The sequence below is a fragment of the Habropoda laboriosa genome, unplaced genomic scaffold (assembly GCF_001263275.1).
Source record: "Habropoda laboriosa isolate 0110345459 unplaced genomic scaffold, ASM126327v1 scaffold65, whole genome shotgun sequence".
Lineage (NCBI taxonomy): Eukaryota > Metazoa > Arthropoda > Insecta > Hymenoptera > Apidae > Habropoda > Habropoda laboriosa.
This window is the reverse complement of record NW_017100254.1, coordinates 2,236,713-2,263,002: the sequence shown is the minus strand read 5'-3', so window position 1 is coordinate 2,263,002 and position 26,290 is coordinate 2,236,713. Positions and strand designations below refer to the sequence as shown.

General features: G+C 37.6%; 1 protein-coding gene across 1 annotated transcript in view; it reads right to left on the bottom strand.

Annotated features, from left to right (window-relative positions):
- Nucleotides 1–7,102: 7,102 nt before the first annotated feature.
- The window catches only part of LOC108572471 (homeobox protein Nkx-6.2-like), a 41,314-nt gene continuing 22,126 nt past the window's right edge, over nt 7,103–26,290 (bottom strand). The window contains exon 4 of the mRNA XM_017934712.1: nt 7,103–7,300. Within this exon, the coding sequence (XP_017790201.1) occupies nt 7,103–7,300 (198 nt within the window). The remainder of the gene's footprint in view (nt 7,301–26,290) is intronic.

The window sequence follows — 26,290 nt, the reverse complement described above, 5'->3', positions numbered from 1 at the left end:
CCCACTTTGCTCACCGCTTCTCCCTCTTATTTCCAATTGGCATCGGCACCCTCCGTCACACGGCGTGCCAACTTTTTTCATATTCCAATTAGAATATTTTTCATTGATTTAATGCCCGGCGAGCGCAAATATTAACGGCTTAACACCACGATAAATTTACACTGCCAATGTCTCTACTCTCTCCTCCTCTTTTCCCTCTGTCGTTTCTCGTTTCTTTCTACGGTGGGGTGGAGTACAGGATGAGGTGAGGCGGAGGGCGGGAGATGGAGGAGTAGGTTGGAAGTGTAAGGACCGCGTTCACTATCTCTCTCACTCCCTCTATCTCTCTGTCTTTCTCCTGTTCTCTTTTACTAAATGTGAAACGCTAACTTTATGACTCACGAAAACTCTCGTAACATTAATCACACGGCTATTCGTATTCGAAATCGATACCGGTTACGAAAATGCTCGAACTCGCGCCTTTTTACCGAAGTTTATCGCAATCCCGCCTGATGGTTCTCGTCCAAGACGAGCGTCGTTGCTGCTCGTTTATCGATGTTATCGATTTGACGATGGTAAGGACGAGCTTTCCTTTTTCATTTCTATTTTGATGTGTTTGTAAGGTATTTGTATTATGTGTGTGTGTGTGTGTGTGTACATTGATATGTGATGTTATTTAATGATATTTACACGTACGCCCCGGTTCATAAGTATTAGAACACTTATTGAATGTGAAGGAAACTTAAGCGGTAATTATGAAATTATTAATATTTTAAGAAAATCATTCAGTCTCAACTCTTGTGATAGGTATAACGAGTAAGTATATAGGTATATTTTTACCGACACGTGATGTAGTACTAACTTCGATGAAAATTCAAATCGTAGGATTGCCCGGCAATGCAAACTTGAGGCTTCAGGCGGCCTTTCAATTGCGACAGGGGGAAGGATAAAAAATTACATCAAGAAATGAAGTATTGTGAGGTAAGTAGATTTTTGAAATAGAAATTCTTTGAATTCTTCTCTAGTTGTAAATTAGAGCATAATTGCACTTTAAAATTGATAGGGGTACTTGTAATAAATTTTCAGTTGCTTTGTAGCAAACGAAAGAAGAACGAACCTTTCCATTTTTAGAAAAGAAGAGGCAATGGAAAGTTTGATTTCTATAAAAGGGTAATTGCTAATTCCTCCTTCTCGAACAGTCGAAATTTTGATTCTCATCATCTTTACTACCATCTCTTTTGTCCAAAATGTTGAAAAACACTTATTTGTATAAATATTCACGGTCCAGCAATTACTTGACAAATTCTCCGTAGTGTTGATATTGTCGTTAAATAAATATCATATTAAAAGAGCGAAATGAAATTTTAATTGAAGAAAAAGTTTCCGCTTAAATCGACGATTCATTGATGTTAATGATCCGTCACTTTAACAGACAGTAGGTGACTTTTTAATTAATCTTTGGTGAAGATCGATCGCGAGGGTTACGAGGTAGGTGAATTGAAGACGAAAATCACCAAGGCCATCAGGAGCATTGATAACGACATGCAAGGGGTCGTAATGAACGGTGTACCGGTGCATTGCAGGGAACGCATCAATCATAATGGAAGACACTTGAACGGCGTAATTTTTAACGCATTGACCGCCAAATTAAGTCCGACTGACTTCTTCACCTCTGACGAGAGGCTAATTGCGATGAAAGAATTCTTCTCCGATTGATATGAAGATTGTTTTACAAATTTGAACCTCGAGGGCTGTAAAAATTTGTTAAGATTTTCTGAGAGAAAAGGTTAACATGTTCTACGAAGAAGAAATTAATTGCACAAATGGCCCATGTCATACACCTAACAAAAGAAATATTTGCGCTGGCAATCAAACATATGTAAGTACCTATTAGGATACCCGTTAGATTCGTGCACGAAGTATTATTTAGTCTATTCACATTTTTCACGCTATTTTACCGTGCAATTTTCGAAGCTTTTCGTTCAAATTTTCGGATCTTTCCGATTATTACGCGTTCCTAACGACTTAGTTTATTCAATTTTATAATGAAATACTTTTTAAAGAACGAGTGTTACGCAAAAGGAGATGGGTATGGTGTGTGAGGGGGAAAGGAATAAGGCTATAAAATGCTGTAAAACAATTCTGGTAGGTATATTGTAATCTTTTATATATATATATATCATTGATTTTTGATAAATAATTGCATTTCTTCATTTTTCCTGATGTTCAAGTCCTTTCCTTCGTTCTAATTCACACAAAAGGAACCTTAATTTTCAAATGCTGAATAAAAGTTAACAATTTCTAACTAACCTATTGCGTGCAATTGTTAATTCAATGGGAAATTCATAAACTAAGCTGGTTTGCTAAGTTGAAGCACATAACAATTTTATTTATTACATTCAGTAATTATAAACTACCGTCTAAATTGTTATGTAACAAGAAACACTAATTATTCTTCTATTAAAGTACGTGAAAATAGAAAAAGAAACATTAATAAATTAATAAATGAATAAATTAAGCTGCTTTAGTGCACTCTGTACGCTATTTTCTTGCAATTTTCGAAGTTTTCCAGACTCTCGGGATTTATACGAAGTTAGAGTATTCTGGCACGTTTGAGAAGTAATTTGATTATACTACTTACTGGTTCCGAAAAAATTTCAGAGAAATGGTTGATGTGCACTACTTGCTGATTCTGAAAAAATTTGAGCATCCGAGAACGGTGGACTTCTAATTAGTAGTTTGAGTCTATAATTTCTCAGTCGTTCGAAAAATTTCAACGTCCGAGATAAGGTTGACTTCACTACTTAGCTTCGAGACATTCTGCAAAATTTTCAGGGCCGAAGTTAATTAGCGAGGTCAACCATATCCCAGATGTCGAAATTTTTTAAACGTCTGAAATATTATCGATTCGCACTACTGATTAGCTTCGGAAAATTTGGTGGAATCGGAGCGAGTAGTGCAAGTCAGCCATTTCTCAGGCGTTCGAAATTTCTCGGTATCAGTAAAGTTATTATATTTTCACGCGAGTTTCTAAGCTTTGTCACTCGAATTTCGCGATTATTACGATCTTTTCGATTTTTACTCGTTCCTAACGCTATCCAGATTCATGTAGTTCGTTCAGTTTTATAACGGAATATTATTATATTTTATGAATGAATGTTTCGCAAAAGGAAATGGATTTGGTGTGTAAGGGAGAAACAAATGGACTGTAAAATGCTGTAAAACAATACTGGTATATTGTAACCATTTGTGAAATACATTTTGTACAGTTATCTTACAATAAATAATTGATTCTTTTTTTTTTTTTTTTATAAAAATTGCATTCTCGCGATCTTCTTTTCTGTTGTAAAATTACAATACAGAACTTGGGCGGCCAATTTGACTCTGATTCAACTTTATTCCTCGTTTAATTGAATTTTTTCTCTTTTCTTCCCATTTCTCCGCCCTCTGTGTTATTTCATATACAAACAGATCCGTACCCATGAAAAAGATAAATAAATAAATAAAAAGTGTGAGAGGTAGAAGAGTTAAAACAGCATAATTTTATAATTACCATAATACGTGTTCCATTTATTAAATTGGAGATATAATACACAAGCGATAGATAACACGTATGTATAATTTATACAATACTTTATACAGATTGTCTCTACCTCGTTTCGCTTAGCAATTTATCTAAATACTGTACATAGTAACACGTTCAATGCTCGAGTATTACGCTAGCATACTCGTCGCGTTAATGTTCCGTTTTGCGAAACTCGTAAACCAGCCACATCTTTCTCCAATTAAAATCGACCGAACCCGACAGCGATACAGATATCGATATAGAGGCAAACATGAGGAAAGGTGTATTAATGTCGGGTGTCAGGAGGGGTCTTAACGTGACTTCCGGTTCTTCGTTGGTGGTACACAGCACGCTTCCTGCGATTATACATTTTTTATACGTGTACATCTACGTTCCTATTTGCTTTTATTTTTTTTTTTTTTTTACCTTCTTCGAGTTTAACGGGGAATACCTACTCGTCGAACAATTCTGGAGAGAATGGACGAGTTTTTCGGAATTGTTTTCCTGACCATTTCGTTAAATATCGATTGTAACATTTTTGACTGAGCAAGAATCTCCTTTTCACTTGGAGTACAGAATTGTAGGATTTTTATGTTTCGTTGAATTCGGAAGCTCTAGGAGGAAAGTTTTTTTAAATTTGTAACGTGGAATTTCGTTGTATATTTGTTTCAAATTTGACACAGTGTCGTAAGGAGATTTTTTATAATTTTGTACATTTAATATTACAAATTTCGAGGTACTGTATTTTTTACTTTATCCCTTTGTGCTTTTCTTTTCCGAGGACAAATCGGAGAGATCGGAAGTGGAAAATTGGGAAATTATGCTTACTTTGAAAGTGAAACTTAATTAATGTCCGATTCAGGAAGAAAATAATTTTAAGAAAAAGATTTTTCTTTGACACTTTGTATCTTTTTTTTTACCTCAGGATGACTGGGAAAAGTATTTTTGAAAAATTGGGAAGTTATGTTTACTATAAAATAAGAAAAAACGAATTCTTCTTTTAACGGTTAGTTAGAATATTTTACATTTATAAAATGATCAAGATACGCTTCTAGACTTCATCAACTTGCTCCAGAATCGTTTTGTATGTATATCTATACGTCAGATTCTTATTAAATACGTTAAATATCACATTCACGTTTATCGTATCTACAGAATATACAAAATCCATTTCGATCCGCTTATCGTTCATTGGCATAGTTCACTGGGACGTTAATAGACAATTCATCTTTTCGATTAATCAATTTGACTCGTCTTTTCTTAAATCATCATCCTCGTTCATTTCGCGTTTGCATTTAATTTACTCGAATATTTATATATTTATATTGATAGTGGTGGTGTAATGGCATGTCTGATATTCAGCATACATTTACTATACACGTGCTGTTTAACTGAATACGAGCTTACCAGCGTTTCTTTTATTTATTATAGTTAATTACTTACAGGATTGACCGGCAGAGAGGAACAATTTCTTTTTATTCTTGAATTATTTAATTTTAAGGCAAGATTAAAAAGAAATTTAGCGCGCTTCAAAATTGCAAATATAAGATTTGCAATTTTTCAATTTATAAACTTTCAATCATTCATGTTTTCAACATAAAAGATTACCAAATTTCTTAATTATCAAATTTTTAAGAATTAGCTTTCCTAATTTTTCAATTTTACAATTTTTAATCTTAAACATTTGTTTAAATCTTTTTTCAATCTCAAAAGAAGTTCCAGAGCCATTTTTACGATTTATAGAATTGAAATTTTCAACTGTCTAAAATAGTTCGCCATTTCGATAGTTAATTATCACTGAATAAATTACTCCTTTTATAATGTACATTTGACTAGATTCACCGATCAGGATTTATCAATATTCCTGACCAATTAAACTAACTAATTACGTCAATAGTTATTTAATTAGATTCATAATTAAAATACAAAAATTGTATTTTGTACATCTGTAGAAAAGAACAATTTTCCTTGCCTTAAAATTCTCGAGGGAAGCTATTACAATTCGATTTTTATAGAATTTTTCTGCAATACCAGGATCCTGCAAATAATTTTCATACGTATAATTACTGTCACCCAGTTATAATATAATAATTTTGCGTGTAGGTTTTTCTTTCTCAACGATCGTTTCCTCGTTGTGCATTATGCGAGTATCCTTAGTACAAATATATACAAACGACGATAGATCTCTGTAAACATTAAAAACTCGTCGGAACAATTCTTTTTTCCACGAAACAAAAGTGCACTCGTCGAACTTAAAAAGCCTGATAATATAGTAATCTCGAATCTATGTATGTACTATTGTGCCACCAAAACTGATTATCTTGAAAAAAAGAAATCGATCATTCACATCGATTAGGAATAACCTAAACTTCCCTTTAAGATCCACCTTGAACTTCGTATAAAAATGAATCTCAACTAAATTTTTGTACTTTTTCTTTTAACTAATACATATCGATCTTTGGCTCCTTTAATAATTATTACGATAATATTAACAATAAATTCATAGGTTAGAAAATCGTATACATTTTTCAGAAACACACTTTCATCCACAAGTTAACACGTTTTAACGGCACAATATTATCAACCAGCTCCTCGAATATTTCTTTCCTTGTTAGACAATCAAATATTTTCAATAAACGTTTATTCAACTTGTCAGTCTTAGCAGTTTTGCAGGTGTGATTGAACGTTTAAAAGTTTCTTTTTTAATCAGTGGATAAATATAGGTATATACTTGTATTATTATGGTAATTTCAAAGGCAAATTTAATACTAGGAAGCTCAAAGGAGTGTCAGAAAGTGATCGGAAAGCTTTAACTTTCAGTTTCTCTCTCTTCAGAAAACAACTTCTGTGGGTCGCCAATAATTTATGCAAAAAAAAAATGATTGCATTTAACGGTTGTAAAGAAATGAATTATGTATCGTTTTTATTTCATTTCTTTTAATTGAAATTAAATTTTAAAATAACTTGTGTAAGTCCCCAATAATCTGTCTTTGTGTCAGAAGGTAATTGCATTTAATGATTGTAAAAAAAAAAAAAAACAAATTAAACGTGTTTATTTTTTCTTTAATTGAAATTATATTAAACTTTTAAAAAATCTGAAATTAAACCCTCGAAGAGTTTGCTTAGCTTCCTGGAGTTATAGCAACGAGTATTGTAAGTTTGCAGCATGTGGTAGGTAGTCGAGAGAAAAATAATTCGTTTTAATACATTCTCACCCTAAAATATCGAAACTTGTGCCGTAAGTATTCTGTTCGCTGTATTTTTATGAACATTCATGTGGAATATTTCAGTTGAATAATTAATTAAGAAGAGAATTTTTTCGAGAAATATATTCGAGGAATTTTTTCTAGTAAGATTCTCATTTATGAAACACCCAGCAGCAATCCGAACCACAGAAACGTCGTGAAATGAAACGAAGCACGGAAACAGGATGAAATTCTTCATTTTCTATAAATTCATTTCGCCACGTACACTTCCACTTTTTCACATGAGTCCATTCTTTAGTGAATCTAGTGTCTTTTGTTTATTCTCTCCCTCGTTCTTTCATTTTTACGCGTCTTAATGCCTATACTGTTGCTCGAGTTCTCTTCTGAGCCTTTTCGCCGCTGTTTCACTGTTCCCATCAGCCTCAGCATCGCTACAACCATCCTCGCCCTCCGCGACGACGCCCTCGACTTCTTCTTGCCGCCTCTTCGCCGTCGCCATCTCGGCCGCGTGCTTTTTCCGCCATTTTGTCCGCCTGTTCTGGAACCACACCTGTAAGCACAAGCGAATTCTTCCGTTGGAAACTCGTCTTTATCGTAAAAAAATAATTCTTCGCTTGCTTGGATAATTTATCACTATTTATCGTTTTTGGTCATTTTTCCGTTGGAAACTTGCCTTTACTGTGAAAAAGTAATTCTTTGCTCGCTCAGGTAATTTATCGTTACTTATCATTTTTGAACATTTATTGTGAAAAAAAAGAAATCTTTTTTAGTGCTACGATAATTTTCGAATATTACAATACCTAGAAACCTTCAAGTTTCGTGTAATTATTAACACTTCAACCCTGTAAATTTCCAACATATAAATCCTATCACGAAACTACAGATTATGAAAAATCATCAACCGTGCACTACCATAAACCATACAACACATAGAAGCACAGCCACCAATATTAACTTTTCGATCCTTAAATTTCCAACACGTACAAATCCTCCGAGCGAAACCACCACTACTGCCAATTCCATAAAAATCACCCCTCAACAAGCTTATCACCCAACCCACTAAAAATAAAGCTTCTCGAGAAAAGAAGAAAGAAAGAGAAGAAGGATTAACGTATCTCTCCACCTGAACGAAGAAAGAGGGTGACTTAAGGTGGTCCCGTACATCTATAAAGCTCGAAATACGCAGCAGGAGTCCGTGTCCCCACAACAATGTATTTAATTAACGTAACGGGCGTCAGGGGAGAGCGGGAGAGAGAGACTCGAGCGTAGCGATTGCACCCACAAACCACCCTCTATCCATAGAGCGGCGAGTGGCGGCCCCTCTTTTCTCGCCAATCCGCAGGCTTGTTCAATGGCCGCCAAGTCGAGAGCTTAAATTAAAGATATAAGCGGCGCGCGGTGGCGGCCGTGCAGGCGTGAGGCGGTAAACGAATTAAAAAGTAAACGGCCAGCCGTAAAAGTTAATAGCTGTTCGGATGAAAATTAAAACACTCGAGGAATTAAGATAACGGAGAGAGAAAGGAAGCCAGACAATCTGGGTGAGATTGACTGCTGCCCGCGCACCGGACCGTGCGCGTAAAACGTCAATTCCTCTCTTTAAACGATGTTCAGCTGCTGCTGCTGCTGCCGCTTCTTCTTCGTTTCTCACTTCAGACACTTTTTCTTCTCCTTCGATACGTTCCCCATTTTTTTTAACCCTTTCTTTCTAGAGGGTGGTTCGAATGGAGCAGCAGGAGAATTGAGTTTGAGGATTCTGTTGGGTTCGGTTGGAGAGGGTTCAGAAGTTAGTGCTCGAGGGAGAATTTTTATTGGGTTTGGAAGGTGAATGTTGCTTAGATGGCGGTGTACTGAATTTAGTGGATGTTTTTGTAGTAAAAGTTGTCTTCTGACGAATCAATGAAAATTATCGTACCGGTATTACGTTATAGTTGTGTGTTAATTTGTAATAGATAGCACGGTTATTCCATGTACTGGGTGCTTAAAAATTACCAATTTGTAAGAAGTAGGTATCACAAAAATGGTCTCTCGCGAAATGACTGAACATAACTTAATAGTATCATAAATCTGTAATTGATAAATAGTATAGTGTCACATGCGTAACAGACATCACTCGTGTACCGGGTAGACCTTTTAGCGCAATAAAGGAAACCGGCGAAATTTTCGTACCCCAGTGTAACCTTCCATAAAGCAATATTCTTAACCTAGGATTTCTGGACAGCCGGTCATCGCATGTGCCGGAAATTGTAAATATTGTTATTTTCTAACATCTGTTCGGGCAACTTACTTTCAGAAATGCTAGAACAATTTATAACATAAAATCCAATAAAAAAACCCCAAAACTCCTCTCTCCATCATCTTACAAACTGCACCCATAGCCAAACACCTACACCAATTAGGAAAACACACATCCTCTTACACCAATAGGAAAATAATACGAACTAACGTATTGTAAAACAGTTTCTTTCAGCGACACGAGCAAATTCATTCCAACTTCCGAACACACACTTAATAAAGTCATAGTCTTGTAATAGTAAATTTCTCCCAGTGTTTCATTTCTAAAATGTCTCCGTGCGCTACCTAAGTCCCGATCACAGGTAAATTCCTTCAATGGCTTGACCCAAAAGGCGGACAACAATTCTATTCGTAACACGTAAGGTTGCGTAATTTCTGAAGCTAAATTATAATCAGGCGTCCAACAACCGTCACATCGCGATCCGTAACAATAGTAACTCAATATACAGGGTATTTCAAAATTACCAATTTGCAAGAATTGCCACAAAAATATTGTCTTCTGCCAAATGGCTGAAGTTAACTTAATAGCCTGATAAGTCAGTAACACGTAAAGAGTATATACTGATACAATATACAGGATGTCCCAAAGTGACGAATTCGCGAAAAAAGATTGTCTCCTATCGTTTGGTTAAAAGGAATGGAAAATAAATGTTTGTGAGACGGGAAATAGAAGAGATGCGCTTTTATGTGCTTCTATGATTTCCACTATCAATTTCACAATTCAATTGGAGGAACGCAGAGCGAAATTTGTGTTTGGAGGGGGGTTCAACGACCTCCCTGGAAACCTTGACCTTTGCCCGTGGAAAGCGTTCGAGGAGACACACTAGATGGCAGAATGGTCGAGCTATCCAGAAGCGAAATTTTCATGAAAAATTTCGGTGAATTAAAGTTTCCTCTCTAGAGTGAACTTTCCCGAGACTGTCCTCGAACCTGAAAATAATCTGCTGCTTAATTTAAAAAAACACACCTCGGGGAAACTCTTTTTTAACTTTCGAGAAAGATAAAGTTTTCCTTTCTTTCCACAGAATGTACGAAATTTGTTCGATTCGCCAAAGAAAACTTTTTTCACCTGTTTCTACTCCATTTTAGTCAAAGATATTCTCAACAAGAATGAAGAAATTGCTCTTTTTGCATATCTTTTAAGACCTAACAATGTACAATGGGAACCCTTCGAAATGTTTCTCAACGGTTCACATTCCATCGAAATAAAAACCTCCATTAAACTATTTCGAAACTTGGCAGACAATTGTGTAGTTTACAGAAAACCTTCACTTTGTTCCATCTATTTTAACTCTTTGAAACCTTCACAATTTTTCCTTGACATTCGTAATTATCGTGATTTATATTTGAGAGTCAATATCAAAAAAGAAACAAAATTCCACGGACGTCAGTTACTTAAAAATTTTTTATATAGATTAATTCACAATTTAAATAATTAAAAATGTGCATTTAGGCGCCTAAGGGTTAACAGAACAGAAATTCCTTCATTCCTCGAGAAAGTAGACGACAAAAATGTACAAATAACGCTTGAAAATGGATAATTTCCAAACGACCAACGAAACACCCAATATTTACTGTGAGAATCAGCTTGAAATTGGAAATCAGAGTTATAGAGCTCCCTTATCAGTTTCTCCATTTGATAAGAATATCCGACTTAATAATTCGTCCGCGCGATTTCCGGCCGCGATATGTTGATCGGTTCATCGATCGAACGTTTTATCGTCGCCGATAAAAGCGAAGGGAGCACAATAAAAAAGATAAGCGGGAACCGGGAATGGCTAAGGATAAATTTTTATTACGAGCCCGCGAAGACAGCGACTCTCGGTCAAAAGAGAGAGAGAGAGGGGGGGAAGGGAGAAGCTGGCAGCAAACCTGAAGCCGGATTGAAAATCGTATTCCTGTCTCTCGAAACTCAACTTTCTTCTCGCGCGAGCTCTATCGTCCTGTCGCTTTCAGGGCTCTAGTTTATACAACGGGTGATCAAATTATTACGATTACTTCGAAATAATGTATCTATCATTTATTTCAAGTTTGAACAAAAATGGAAATTGAAGATACATTTGAGATCATGTCTTCAATATGTAACAAGGATTTTGAAATTTCTACACGTTATTTGAAAGGAGGATGTTTAAAAAAAAGCAAATTTTGGCATACGGCCGGAACGAAAAATTTGTTTACAGCATTATTCTATGCACCCTAAGGAACAAAAAATGTAATTGGCATTTTTCCCAGAAATGATGGGAAAGTTATGAGAAATGCGGTTCAAGATAAGAGTATGACCACACTTATAACTTATATTCCGTCTCGTTTTCTTCAGATGATGGTCTGTTCGTAAATTAACCACTTAGAAACTCATATTGAGTATTATTTGCAAAGATTGTTGTACATTAGTGTTTAATAAAAACCAAAAATAATGAAAAATAATTAATGACAAATTAATCGAAACAAGGAATTCTTTGATGACACGATGCTTATATTCGAAGCAATTAGAAACCAATAGTTATTTATTCTCGAAGTGATAAAAGTTATAATAAAAGCAAGACTCCACACATAAAAAGTAAGACTCCAACAGAATTTGCATTTCTTAACTGTGCATCCACTATGAAAGCCAGAGGAAAAAGTATATGAAAAATGACATTTTTTGTTCCTTAGGATGCATAGAATAATGCTGTAAAAAATGCCTTTTTTTAACATCCTCCTTTTCAAAATATGTACAGGTTGTTCAACGTGCCGCATGATTTTTCAACTATTTGCAACAATGTAGTAAAAGGTTGTATTAACCAAAATTTATCTGTGTTAAGTGGAGAACATGTGACGATAATAAAAATTTGGAAAATAGTTTATTTTCACAGTGAATTTAAGGTCACCTTGAGTTTTATTAAATGGAACCATATAATTTTTTCCTATAGTAAGCAATGGAAAATACATTTAGTAGAATGAAAAGATAGGTAAAAAGAAGGGAGGAAAAAAACTTATAATAGGACTTTATATTGTTATTTTTGTTCTCATTCAATTTTTTCTAATTTATTGATCTCTGTTTTAGCGTTTTCCCTTCATTTATTGCACCTAAGTTAGATTCAATGATTTTGTTTCTGTTAGTTCGTATGGCTGATGAATTGTCCTTAACCGGGAGTAAAATAAAATGGCGGGGGGGAGCCGTAAGAATTGATTTTCGGCTAATATTATGGCGGCGCACTGTTTAACCAGGAATTACCTCTAATTTAATAGACCGTAATGGGGCCAAAACGTGACGCAAGTAACCGATAATAAGCCATTAAAATCTCTCTGCGCTTTACATTGCCCTCAAATTGGACGTTAACATTAGAACAGCCAGCTGAACGAGCTCATACTAATCATTATACCCTATCGCTCATCAAAGAAATTCGTTCAAGTTGTTCCATTAGTTAATTCCTTCGAATCACATCAATCTCATCATTTACTTTTACAAAAGAATTATAAAAATTCTGGAAACCTAACCTAACCTTTAAATTTTTCAAAACTGAATCTATGTTAATTTGAACCACATCAGCATTCACATTCAGCGACAAAATAGTACAAATTCGAAAAAGTGTAGAATTCTCAGAAAGCTACTCGAAAATATATTTGAAAAGTCACATAATCTTAAAAAAAAAAAAATGTTCTAAAGATACACACACACACACACCGTGTAACTTCCGCTGACAATAGGTAAAATTTTCTCCCAAAATGCCAACAGATTTACTATCAAAACTACTACAAAACGTGCTATATCAAATCTCTCTTCTTCCTTCTCTGTCATACTATTTCAAGTAAATCAAAAAAAGAAAGGAAAAAGAAAAAAGAACCTAACAACCCCAACACGCACATTCACTCACTGCCCCCTCAATGAAAAAAAAAAAGAAAAAAAAAAGAGAAAGTAGCAACTGAGCACCGGCAAATCCTGCGTAGCTTTGGATGGGCATTTTCGGGATTTTTCTCGTGCCGCGAGAGATATAGTGGCGAAATGTAAATGTATACCAGGCGAGGCCTCTTCGACGCCTGCCGCGTCATTCATCTTGTTTTTGAACGCGTTAGTCACGCGGGGCCGCGTTGTGAACGAGCTGCTCCCTACCTCGCAACTGTTCGATTTATTAAATCAGGATTATCTAAGCCCATTACTTTGTCCTGTAAAGCTAGATACAAAACCGCATTTATAACTGCGTAAAGCCCTTACAACGCGGGGGTTCGAGTGTCGATCTCTCTCTCTCTCTCTCTCTCTCTCTCTCTGTCCCCTTCACTTTATTTTTCTCTTCCTCTCTGTCTCTCTTTATCTCTCTTTGCTTCTGTCTTGCTCTTTCTATTTCTCTCTCTGTCTCTCCCTCTTTCTCTCCTTCACCCTGCCTCTGTCTTTTTCTTTCTGTTTCCTTTTCTCTTTATCTTTTCTCTCTCTGTATCTTTTTCTGTCTTTCTCTTTTTATGTTCCTTTATTTCCCCTTATCATTGTCTCCTCCTTATTCTTTCTATATTCTCTTTCCTTTTCTTCTTCTCCTTCTCCTTCTCCTTCTCTCTCTCTCTCTCTTTCTCGTTCTCTGTCTGTGTTTCTGTCTTTCTCTTCCTCTTTCCTTGTCTGACTATATGTCTCTCTCTTTTTAAACTGATTTCCATCTTCCCTCCTCATTACAATAGCTCTGTCTCTCTCTTTCTCTTTTATTTTCTTTTCATCCCCCCTCTTCTTCACCATCCCTCTCCGTTGTAACAGATAATACCAGGCGGTATCTGATCTCATTGATATTGGCGGATAATTTACTATGCGAAAGATTACAGGCGTGACTCACATCTTGATATGCGGATCCTATGCTGGAGAATTTGCATGGACACGCGCCTTCCGATTACCAACGGAGAACAAGCTGGGTTTACCGTGTTGGTAAGGGTGCGCTTCTAGAGACTGGCTTGATTTTGTATAATACGTATCGTGCTTTAAGTAGTGTGTTAAGGGTTGTTTTTCAGTAATGGTGGGATTACGTGTATAGTTGGTGGTAATAGTGTAACGGTGGGATCTTCTTGTGGTTGGATTATTCGTGTACTTTTTTTAAGCACCGGTGCAATTTTACTTAGCTTGGTGTCGTATGGATTGTTTGAATTTTAAATAGATTTTTGTTTTTCAGTTAGTATTGGGATTATCTTTTACTGGTTATACCGTGTGAATTATTGTTAGAGTTTTGGGTTAGAATTTAAGCAAAGGATAGGAGTATACTTTTGTACTTACATATAAACTATCGGCCAAACGTTTGCAATCACTGTTCATTGTAAGTTACACAAAAATTTCTAAAAGAAAAGTTAGCAATTTTGAAAATGTTTCAAGGAACTTTTTGTCATTCGAATCAAACGAAATGAGGTCAAGTGCTATTGGTTTCCACAACGTAAATTTCAGGTTTATGAAGAATTAGTAGCAGATTCAATATTGATGTAAATTGACAGAAAATTTCAAAACTTTTGGCCGGTAGTGTATGTAGTTGTGTTTTTAAGTAATCTTGTATTTGATCACTCAAAGTCTAATTACACTAAAATGCAAGTAGTTAATTGAAATACTTAAGATGTGTAAACTGTACTTTTGTAATTTAACCTTTATGCTCGATAGAATTGCACGATTAATTTATTATTTTATTTTTACACATTTCTATTACATTCAATATTCATTTCATTCTCATGGCAGAAAGTCACGGTCGTTCCGCGATTTCCCTTTCGACCCGAATTTTCCACCCTGTCACATGTTCCGCTCGACTTCTACTTTCTCCCTACTTTCACCCCATCTCTCCTCCTCTACAACACCCGTTATCCCGCTTTGCTGCGTCCGCTCTTATTATTCCTTCTGTCAATAGAACGAAACGTTCCGTGTAACAGAAGAGCTTAATACGATTACGTTTACCGTCCCTCTGTCGAATTAATAACTCCTCTCTAATTATGAACTTCGATTGCAAAACTTTGAACAGTAACTGTGGCACACCCTGTAATGCTAAACTATTCTTCGAAAATTATTATCTTCGAATTTTGATAAGTTATCACATCGATATTACGTTCAAGTTGTACGCTAGAGCATTTATAACGAATTTGTATAGTAGTTCGATATACGGGGTGTTTCAAAATTTCTAATTTACAAATACCAGCAGAAAAATGATCTTTCAAGAAATGACTGAGAAGTCAGTACGATAAAGCTGCAAATAGATAGCACAGTAGTTTAATATACCCGGTGTTTGAAAATTACTGATTTGCAAAAAAAGAAATCTCCAGCCGAATAATTAAAATAAATTTCGCTGAACGAGCATTATCATTGGAACAAGGGAGATTCGTTCGCCCGTTCAATTCACTTTTCTATAAATTAATCCACGTGCAATTTGAATCCACCTGTAATAAACCAACTGCGGCGGCGGCTTTTTATCGGTGCGCATGGCGAGAGATTGGTTCGCATATCATTCTAAACTGCCGGATAAATTTATCGGGACTGTGGATCAATGAGGCCTTAATGAGATATATTACCAAATGAGAGTGTTTATATCGAATGTGGTCGACCGCGGGCTGGCTAAGCGCCGATCATACGTTGTCGATCTATAACGCTCACACCAAAATGACCATCGTTATATTCCACCGACGAAATAAGCAATTTAACTTTTTACCCCTTATTAAACGCCGTTCCAATCGAATTTCCCGCTCGAACGCGTGTTATCGCAATAACGACGTTATTTAATTTTTTTTATCGTTCCTCTTTAATAATTACGCCCGTTGGTGGTATCTTTTATTAAAAAATAAATTGAAATTTTTGGTAGGATTTTCCCATGGAAAAAAATTCGAGGATAAGGGGGCTTCCAATGTTTTTTCTAATTAAGCTAATTTTTTCACATGTATTTTCCAGCCATTTTGGTTTCGATTTTTTATTCTGTAACTTCTCTTTTATAGGTTACCTTTTTACGTTTAATTCGAGTAGGTAGGTTTGAACTCGACTGATCTCGATTTCATAAATTAAAATTAATTTCATTCGACTTTCAGTAACACATAGATATAGCCTCTGAAAAAATACTATGCGACACATGAGCCGTCGTGTCACTCTTACATTCATCCTAAAGAACTCTGAAACACCCTGTACATTTTGAACGAGATAAATTCAAAAGCGTATCGCGGGAAATTCGCGGATTTTCCTGGTTTAAAGAGCGCAAGCGAGAGAAAGAGACACGCGATCGGTAGAAAAACGAAATTCAGCAAGGGTGGATGCTTAATGACGCGTGGAAAGTCATGTGTGACATTCACTCGTGGACGCCTTCCACGTCATTTGGTACGCTTATCATTCAAATGGTACCGTCTCATTGACACGTCCATAAATTTTTAAGGTCGGTCGCGCGTTCGCGGAAAAACCGAGTCGAGGACCTGTCGAGGGATTCTGGATCGACCGCCACTTCCGTCTGAAGATCGGTTTCCGGTCCTCAAGTTCACCCTTGGTAAGTCTTTTCTCATTTACTAGCTACCCTTCTCGAAGCAGTCTTGATAATCCAGAAATTGAATTGAAATTTTTCCATATTTAACCCTTTAAATACGAAAAGCGTTGGATATTCTAGGTGTCTCACTTGTGACGAACATCCAAATTATTTTCACTCTTATTAAAAATATGAAAACACGACTAAAGTGTCATTTCAAGATCATCGATATTTTTTGTCATATTGATATGCTTGTTTCTCCCTTGTTTCGTAAAGTGAAAAAAATATTGACGCCAGAAGAGTGTCTGTCGATTCTGACCAAAGTTCTTTCGATGAATTTAGAGTGCAAGTAAGGAGAATTTGCTTGTAAAGAAATTCCACGAATTAACCAATTTTCAGAATTAAGATTTTACTATATTAACCCTTTAACTGTATCATACGGCCTTAAGAAGTAGGAGTTTAGTTACGGAACTAAAGGGACACACTGTATTTTTTGTTGCAAACAATTTTTCAGAATAACGTTCTCTAAAATAGTACAATAAGATAATTTTATTCCTGTGTAAAGAATCTCAACTGTTGTAACTGTAATTCATTGGAAAAAGCCAAAATGTGGAAGACAAAATGAAACATCTGTATAACAAGTAGTAAAATAAAATCACTCTGAAAGTGTTCTCCATTTTCGACGAGTCTGAGAACCTGTTCAGAAAGACCACAGAGAAACGAGGAAAATTTCCGAGAAACATCTATATACCTACCTAGTAGGCACACTTTCTACGTCCATTACCAATATCCATCGTGAGGGAAATCAAGACACAAGGCGATCCTTAAACTGAAATTTCACAAGGGTTTTTCCATAACAGAGAGAGAGAGAGAGAGAAAGAAGTGAACGAAAGAGAGAAAGCAAGAGAGAATCGTAAAGCTCGGCCGTTTCCCGGTTGCCGTCGGTCGCGAAATTTGATTCCAAAATAAAAATAGAATATTGGGGATAACGCGAATCGGTGAAGCCATTTGATCTTCGAGTGAGGCGGAATGGTCGGTCGGGAGGGGCACGGGGTAGGGTGAGGAAACATATCGATATGGGGAAACGGTACGAGAACGGAATACAGAGGAGCGCATTATCGCCAACAGCCAACTACCCTCTGCCATTCTCGCGGATCGCATTACTTATTATTTGAAGAAACATTCTGCTCCAAGCACTTTGTAATATTACGGGGAAATTACTTTTTGGACCGATTGATTTCCAAACATTACGATCACGTCACCTCTCGTGGAATCTTTCGCGACAGATCGGATCACTTTTGTTGTCCTCTTGATCTTGTAGATCAAAGATCGTCTTTTAAATTAACACGTTGGCAAAATTTTGAGCAACCAAACCTAATGAAATATTCTTTTCGGACATATTAACTACCAAATGAAAGTCAAGAAAATTCGGATTCAAAGGGTTAATAAGTATCATCAAGCTCTTGTTTTAAATTAACTTGTACATACAAAGTTTTAAGTGACTAAACCTAACGAGGTATTTTTCTCTGTGATATTAACCACCAAATGAGAGTGAAGAAAATTAAGATTTAAGGGGTTAATAGATATTACATCATCGTTCATTTTTGAACGCTGCACAGGTACCAGAACAAAGTTAATCGAACGAATGTAAAAGAGGGATGACAGGGAGGGAGGTGTTTCAATTGAACCGAACGCCTCCGTAGCAACGCGAAAAGGGCCGAAAGTCAATTAAATAATCCCCATTCCGTTGAAGAGAAGTAGTAGCTCCGGATCAGTAGGAAATCTTATTGATCACATCTGCGATGCGTGTCCTCTTTTGTTTCCTAAGCGGCGCACTGATCTCTGCAGCCCGGGGATGAATTATGGGGGCATGGGAATATTAATACGTGTGTACAGTGATACAGATACATTCATCAAATTTGATCAAGGAAACACTCGAGGGTGTTACAGGATTAGTCCGTCTCTCCCCTTCATAGAAGCTCGATTTTGATCAGACGCATTTTTAGCCTCGCACCCCCGTAAACGCTCTTTTTTTTCTTTCTCTCTCTTTTTCCCCCCTTTTTTTTCCTTCCTTTCTTTTATTTTCGCGTGGCGCGACCAGGGGAAAATTGGACAAGCGTTTATGACCATGGAAAAGATCGTATCGAAAAATAATCAGCGCAGCCTGAATTCAATATTCGTCAACGAGATGTGTAATATTATCGATGGGAGATTTGTCGATTTTGGGGATTCAATTTTGTAGAATCGGGGCCTCAACACCCAAATACGGAACCGACGAGGAAAAATACAGAGGGCGTTATTGGCGTAGTGCGCAGTGCCTCGGCTTGCCAGCCCCGGAGGTCGCGGTTTCGCTGTTTCCCGTTGGGTCCCTCGATTTTTTTCCTCCGCTGCGATTTATACTTTCTCTTAACATTTTATGGGTTTGGAATTTTCTTTTGAGTTTTGGTTATTGTTCATATAGGTGGTATTAAAATAAGTGGTCCCTTATTGTATGTGTTAGTATATGTTAGGTGTTTCATTCATTCACAATGCTTCTTTGCACGTTATTTTGAAAATTTGTGAGGAATAAATTCCACTTCTTCCGTGATTCTTATTACAGAAAAGGATACTCACTGTATCCTTGAATAAAGAAAGTAAATCAGACGTTACCCTTCCTGTCATAGAAATACTAAAATTTTAATGCTAAAGCCAAACCTGATTACCATCAACACCAATTTTCAAAGTATTACAAATCCACGAAAATTCTCCCTTAATTAATTCCAGCACAATTATCAGAACACTGTGTTTCATCAACAAAGAACCCTGTCTCTATTCTCATATAAATAGGTAAGTACTCATAACACCTGACCAACGTTCATTGGCTTATCCAGCAAGGAAAAGAAATATCACGTTCGAACCGTACAATTACATACGGTATAAACCGTAGCAGGAAGGACAGGTCGCGGCTGTCTCGGTTATAATATCCCCCCACTCGAAAAATTGCCCTGAAGGAAACAACCTTTCTACGTAACCGCATACCACAGACCATTCTTACCCGTGAAATAAAGTCTCAGGGTTCTTATCAATAGCGAAAGAGGGAGAAAAAGAAAGCTCGAGGTAAACCTCAATCTAGAGAGAGAGAGAGAGAGAGCACAGCTCGTGGAATCGAGCATTATGGAGTCAAGTACATGTGGGCCAATTTCGAGGGTACGAGCTGTGGGAGGTGAATGAAGGGAACGCCGCCTGCTGCCGTGATTTATCACGCCACGCCACGCCGCGCCGTACATACATACACCACCATGATGATACATGGTGGAGGAAAAGCGGGTAGGAGGCTTTCGCTCGTACTAATTGACGTCATCGATATTGGTATCCGTCGACGAGCAGATTACTCCGCCGTAAACAACTCCACCCCTCCTGCCTGCGTTTGCTACTGCAGCCTACCACCCCGTTCCGTTCCGCCACCGCCACTTTACTACCACCACTACTGCGTAAACACCATCTAAGCCCTCGTTCCTTCCGCGCGCGGTTCTACCCTCTGTTTACCCCCACCACAACGCCTCACGCCGCTACCCCTATTCCCTTACGCGTGGAGGGGAGGGTCGCGCGCGCTGCCCCCACCGCGCAGCTTTCCCCCACCACTCGCCCACAGCTCCATTCCGCTAGCAACCACTCTCTCTCCATCGGTCCGAGCACTTCAACTTGTTACCCCATCTCTGAATGCTCCCTCTTTCTCTCTGTCTGTCTGCTTCTACGACCACCCTCGTTTTCAGATCTCTCTTTCCAATGGGATACACGCGCTGATACGCCTACGAGCGGCGGGGTGTCACGCTCTTTAACTCTCAAATGCTCCGCCGTTCACTTTGCCGTATTAGATTCTAATAGGGGGACGCGCGCCACTCTGGGATCATTCGTTCGTCTCTCTCTCTCTCTCTCTCTCTCTCGCTCTCGCTCTCTCTCTCTGTTGCACTAGTAGGATTTTCGTCTCTGTCTCTATTGCACCAGTGAGTTCCCCGGTTTCTGGCGGAGCACTGGTGTGGCGTCACTGTTGGTGCACTTTGTTCACCGTTCGCTCCAACGAGCCGGCTAACTAAATCATGCGACGGATATCGTTGGCAATTTGAACGGCGATCCGGGTAATAGTCTTAATAGCCGCTCTCGTTACGCTCGCATGATACATGCGTGTGGGTGACGGTATACGTGGTATGTCGCTCGTGATGATTGCTGTGGCGTCGGGGCAATTCGCGATATTTCTGCCAGGCTGACGGCGCTCTTCTTTGGCACAGAGCATGGAGGATGATGTAAAGGTGTGTTGAGTGGGTTTGAAGAGGATTGTAGGTGTTTTTCAGATAGCTGGAAAATATTGGGTTATCTCTTGTGTGTTGTACACATGCCCTTTAAGATTTTTTTGAAAGGGTTTTCTTCTTTTTTAAATGAATAAAAATTTGCTCTTAAAATTTCAAAATGGTAGCTTTTTTATGAATTTTCTATTAAGTTATTGATATTAAAGAGTTTGGTCGTAAATCAGAATCAAATTTTAATACAGAGTGTGAAGGAATAATAGTTACATGATCTGAAATTTCGAAATTTGAGAAGAGCTCGAAATTTAAAGTCAATTTTTTTCACATCCTTATTTTGGATACATCAAAGTGAAGAGTGAAGATATATTAGTTTGAATTTTTAATCGGTGAATTTGATTATTTAAGTGATGAATAATACACGCATCCAAGTGTATAATAATTCTGATGCTGTTTCGATTAATCTTTTGTGCAACGACGCACGAACGTTGTCCTGGTTGCGTGGAGAATTTAACGTGTGTTTGGTTAAAAAAAGGAAAAAAGGAAGGAAAGGGGAGAAAAAGGTGGAAAAAAGAACGCGTATCGGTGGGATACACGTTTCGAAAACGAAAAAGTGATAAATCTGGAAATGTGGAATGACAGAACACATATATCTTCGTTGGGCGGAACTAGCGAATCCCTATATGCCGTACTAATCCTTTTCCGATACTGAAAAAATGATAAATCTCGGATGTAAAACCACGAACGTAGGATATCGATTTTGTATACAGGACGATCCATAAGTGAGCCATAAGAAGTTTAACGTTCAAGCTCGTTCACAGATCGTATAAACGATATATTTGCACTGGACGGCTTAACGTGTGATCCTTGATTCTCAAACAATATAAAGCAGAATATTGTTCTTGATAAAAGAAAACACGTATAAAAACTGGGATTCTAAACTGGGAAAGAATAAAATTAGGATTCGAGAATGTCGCGGTTTATTTGAAAATAGCTACACCTTTAAGATTTTAAGCAATTTTTTCGAAATTTTCAACAGGAGACTGTAAATATTTTTCTTCATTGAGAAGTAAGAAAAATAATTGTTAAACTTTTATAGAATCTTTTAAAATTTCCATCAAATTAGAAAGAGCGAAAATATGCAATTTTGTAAATTACAATTCTTCTATAATTTTCTTTCTTAAATAGTTATCAGGCCTCTAAAGAATTTTTCCAAGTTTTCCCGAAGTTAGGAAAAGAAAATATACAAAACTTGCGGAAATAGAAATATACAATTTTTCAATAATTTTCTTTCTTAAATAATTACTAAGCTTCCTTCAAAATTTCCCTGAAATTTGAAAAGGAAAACGTAGAAATAGAGCAGAGGAGAGAAGCGTTTGTTTAATCAGATCACGTGCAAACGTTTCACGTAAATTTCATTGCTGAATATACTTCATAAATTCACGTTCATCCGGGGACGCATGATATTAATTCGACGGAAAGCTATCCGTAAATAATGTAATGATTGATATATCGTCGCGTCCGAGGGAGATAAGTTTATTACGCGTCGCGCCCGAGCAAAACGCTCACGACAACGTGTGCAGAGCAAATAATTTCACGCGAAATAATGCAAATGTTTATAAATGCAATTCGCTTTAATCCCGGTGTTTAGTCGCGATCGTTTATCAATGATGAATACAGTCGCGTCGCCGGAGATCATTTTTAGGCATCTAGAGAGTTCAACGCATGATCGTCACTGTTTACGTTAGACGTATTAAATAGACAAACTATTCCTTAAAATCGAATAACATTAAAGTGTGAAATGTATCGCACAGAAATTATTCAGATAACATAAAAAAAAAAAACACACAATGTACTTTTTACTATGGAAATTTTTTGTTTATTACAAGAAATTCTAATTTTGTAATTAAACGAGTGAAACTTGTAATTGCTATTAACGCGTGTACTTAATGTTTTTACTTGTCTAAATGATTCAATTTTTCTAAAATTTTTGATTTGCCGAAATTTTCAAATTGTCGTCTCTTTTGGAAAAGTGAGAATTTTTTTTTCAAGACTCGAATGCAATTGTACGATTCCTGTTCTTTCGTCTGTTCGACAAAACTTGTACGCGCTTAACAATAACAGAGGACAGTACATTTCTGTTATCTGCTAGCTGACATCGAGAAAAGCAGAAAGTAAGAATGTAATACGGGGCACATGATCGTAACACAGAAGCAAACGAGCAAAGTTCGCGACGAAAGCCTGTTTCAGCAGTGTATCAAACGGAAGTGCCGCCATACCTTGATTTTTCTCGCGATAAAAGTTCGATCTTGTTTCTTTTTTATTTACAGAAATCGCTTTTACTATGAGAATAGGAAAAAGTATGGATTTATAAAATTCCTTCGATATTTCAGTTTTAATTTACATCTTCCAGAAGTTTATTATTCTTTTTACCAATTTTCAATGGTTATTTCTTAAATTATGTTTCACAGATTAACTATTTTTTTACATTTAATTTTTAATTATTTTCATATAAATTATATTTGACAGAGAAACTATGAATAAGAATTCTTCACTGTTCGAATAAGAATTATTAAACTTTCTTCTTTTCATCCCCCTGTTTCGCCAATTATACCTTGATCATTAGTTTTAAGCCCCGATCTTCTGTGTTTCCTTATTTTTAATTTCCCTTCCTCGCTGTTTATTCCAGCTCTGTTATTCCGAGCCCCTTTTCTTCCTCCTGTTATCTTTTTTTCGTCCATCAAGGTTCCAACGAAACGCTCAGAATATTAAAGCCGATCTTGTTACGCAAGAAAGAAGTTTGGTCGCCGGATTCGTAGTAATTTCTACGTCTTCCTTTTATTTGAATATTTTGTTCTGCATCAAGATAGCAAATGAATTCGTTTAGTGATAGTTCTTGTTACGTAGAATTATTATTTTTTTGTATAATTTATGAATTTACTTATGTCTTGTAAATTTTTCAATTATTATGAAATATAATATACTTAAGATGTAATTTTCAAGTAGCAAATCTTGATTTACCACACACCTATTTATTCTCGTTGAATTTAATTCACCATTTCCATATCACGTAAGTAAGTGACTGAAACAGCATGGTCCAAGAATATGATCATTCTTCTCGTCGAACGTAAGATTTATTCTCAATTTTCTGACAAAAAAACCTAATTCTAATACGATCGAGGAAAATGAGTCTATTCCCAAGTTTTTATCACCTCCATCGCAGAATACTATCGAACTATCTTCCAATTATTCAGAACTTCTGAAATAAAGATTTCAGCAAAATTCAACCACGAAAAGCTACGACTGAAAACACTCCATTACATATTTGAATACAATCATTATTCATATTCGTAATATTGAAAATATTATTCGGAGTAACTGTAGATACAAACGAGCGTCAAAGTGTTAGAAGAAGGGTTAAAAAATGGTAGCAAATCACCACCTTCTCTCCATTCTCAACCTGTTCATCAAAAGGCCCAAAACCACGGAACAGAGAATCTCCCTCGACGAGCAACCACCTCACCAAAAACATCCTCGAAGCAAGAATCGATGCCTCTGAATCAGCTACCTCTCTCGTCCTACTATCCGCCAGTATATATTGTCGTAATATTTCGGGGGAAACGCCGCGGCAGCGGCAATCTCGCCCCCGAGGATGGCGTATATACGCGGAGGTGAATCGCCTCTTGCCGAGGAAATCCGAGGTAATTGAATGCTAACCCTCCCCCCTTATTCCTCCTCCTCCCTCCCTCCCACCCTACTGATACACCCAATACCATCCCTATCCTTGCACAAAGGGTGTACCTACTTTCCTGAGGGGAGGAGGGTAGGGGAAGGTGAAACGTCCAACGCTCATCCCCTTGCACATCACTCACCGACACAGACGTTGTAGCTTTCAATAAAAATGTAAATATGGCGGCGTAGAACGAGCCAATGACAGCGCTACATCGACGGGCCGCGACGACACGCGCGCCCTGCCGCCGCGCGATGGTTGAGGGTCGTGGTGGCGCGAGGCAGCAGGAGGAGGAGGAGGGAGGCGGTGGTGACGGCGGCGGCAGTGGCTGAGGGAGAGCCTTCGAGGCTCGAAAGATGGCGAACCTCTCAGAGGAGGAACAAAACGGGACACACGTTGGTGGAAGAAAGGCTTCTTCGAGAGGTTCCTTCGTATAGCTAGGAGAGCAGTGCTACAGCACTGGTAGTACAGATGTAGCTCGAGAGGCGGGAGTAAAAGTGGAGGCGGAAGCTCCTCTCTCTCAGGAGGGATCGTCGAAGAAGGGGGTGGGACGGATACTGTGGCGGAGATAGGTAATAGGGGTTTTCTCTCGCTCACTCTCTTTCACTTATTCTCTCTCCTTCTCTTCCTCTTTCTCTCTTTCTGTTCGAATAGAAAAAGGGGGGGGCGCAGTGACGCGAGCCTGTCGTCGACTGCAGAGGGTTCACACTCCGTCCTTGTCCTTCCTCCTGTTCTATGATACGTTTCCACGGAGGGTGGTTAGATGGCGGGAGGAGGAGGAGGGTAGAGGATGACGCAGGTGCCGCAAAGCTTGACACGTCTCCGGCTGTTTTGTCACCTTCTTTCAGCGGGGCGAACTTTTTACAGGCCGCCTCGTTAGAAGCTTGCTCGCGGCGTTGATGGAGTAAGCCGCCCGGCGAACAAATGCGTTTTAAAATTATAGCTGCGCAGCAGGGGTGGCGGCCCGTGCTGGTGAACCAGAGCTCGTGTCTCCTCCCTTTTCTCTCTTCGATGATACGATTCTCTCTTTTCTTTTTCGTCGCAAAGGATTATGAGTCTAATTTTGTCGCTTCAAGAGTCAAAGGTCACGTCAAGGTCATCTCGTTATGTATGTACATATCTGAACGCATTTTAATGTCAGCTATAACGTGCAAGAGACAAAGATATGCATTTATATGCAAGAATTATAATCCGTGTGTGATCTTGAAAACTCTGAATTGAGAAAAGTGACCTTGAGACAAAAATATTCTTTACGGTGTATATCTCCTTTGGTACCATACAACTTGCATCTAAAGTATCTTTTATATAAGCACAACTGAATGAAATATTTAGTGGCATAGTTTAGGCGAGATACCCATTATATCGAAGCAGAAATAAACGAAAAATTCGTAGAATCTAACTGGACAAGACGAACGAAATAATTATAATTTCAAGGAGAACATCCTCCAACGAAACAGTATCGAAATCGAAGGAACAAAAAGTCCCGCTCTGTCACGTAGGATTTGGTCATTAAAAAGGATGATTTTTCGAGGTTGTAATCCGTGCTTAAACAATTAAGCCGACAAGGAAATATTAAACGATGGTGGCTGTTAAAAACAGCGGCAGTTAAGTTGATTTTACTTTTTATCGCGAGCTACTACTACCGTTCCTCTTCCGCTTCTCTTCCTCTACTCTGCGCTTCGTTCGTTCCATCATTCACGGATTAATATCGGAGCCGGCGGAAACGCTTTAAACTGTTATGAATTTTTATTAACCCATCTACATCTGTTACTCATAATTAGCCGGGCACCGGGCTTAAATCACGCTGACGTTTTTATCGG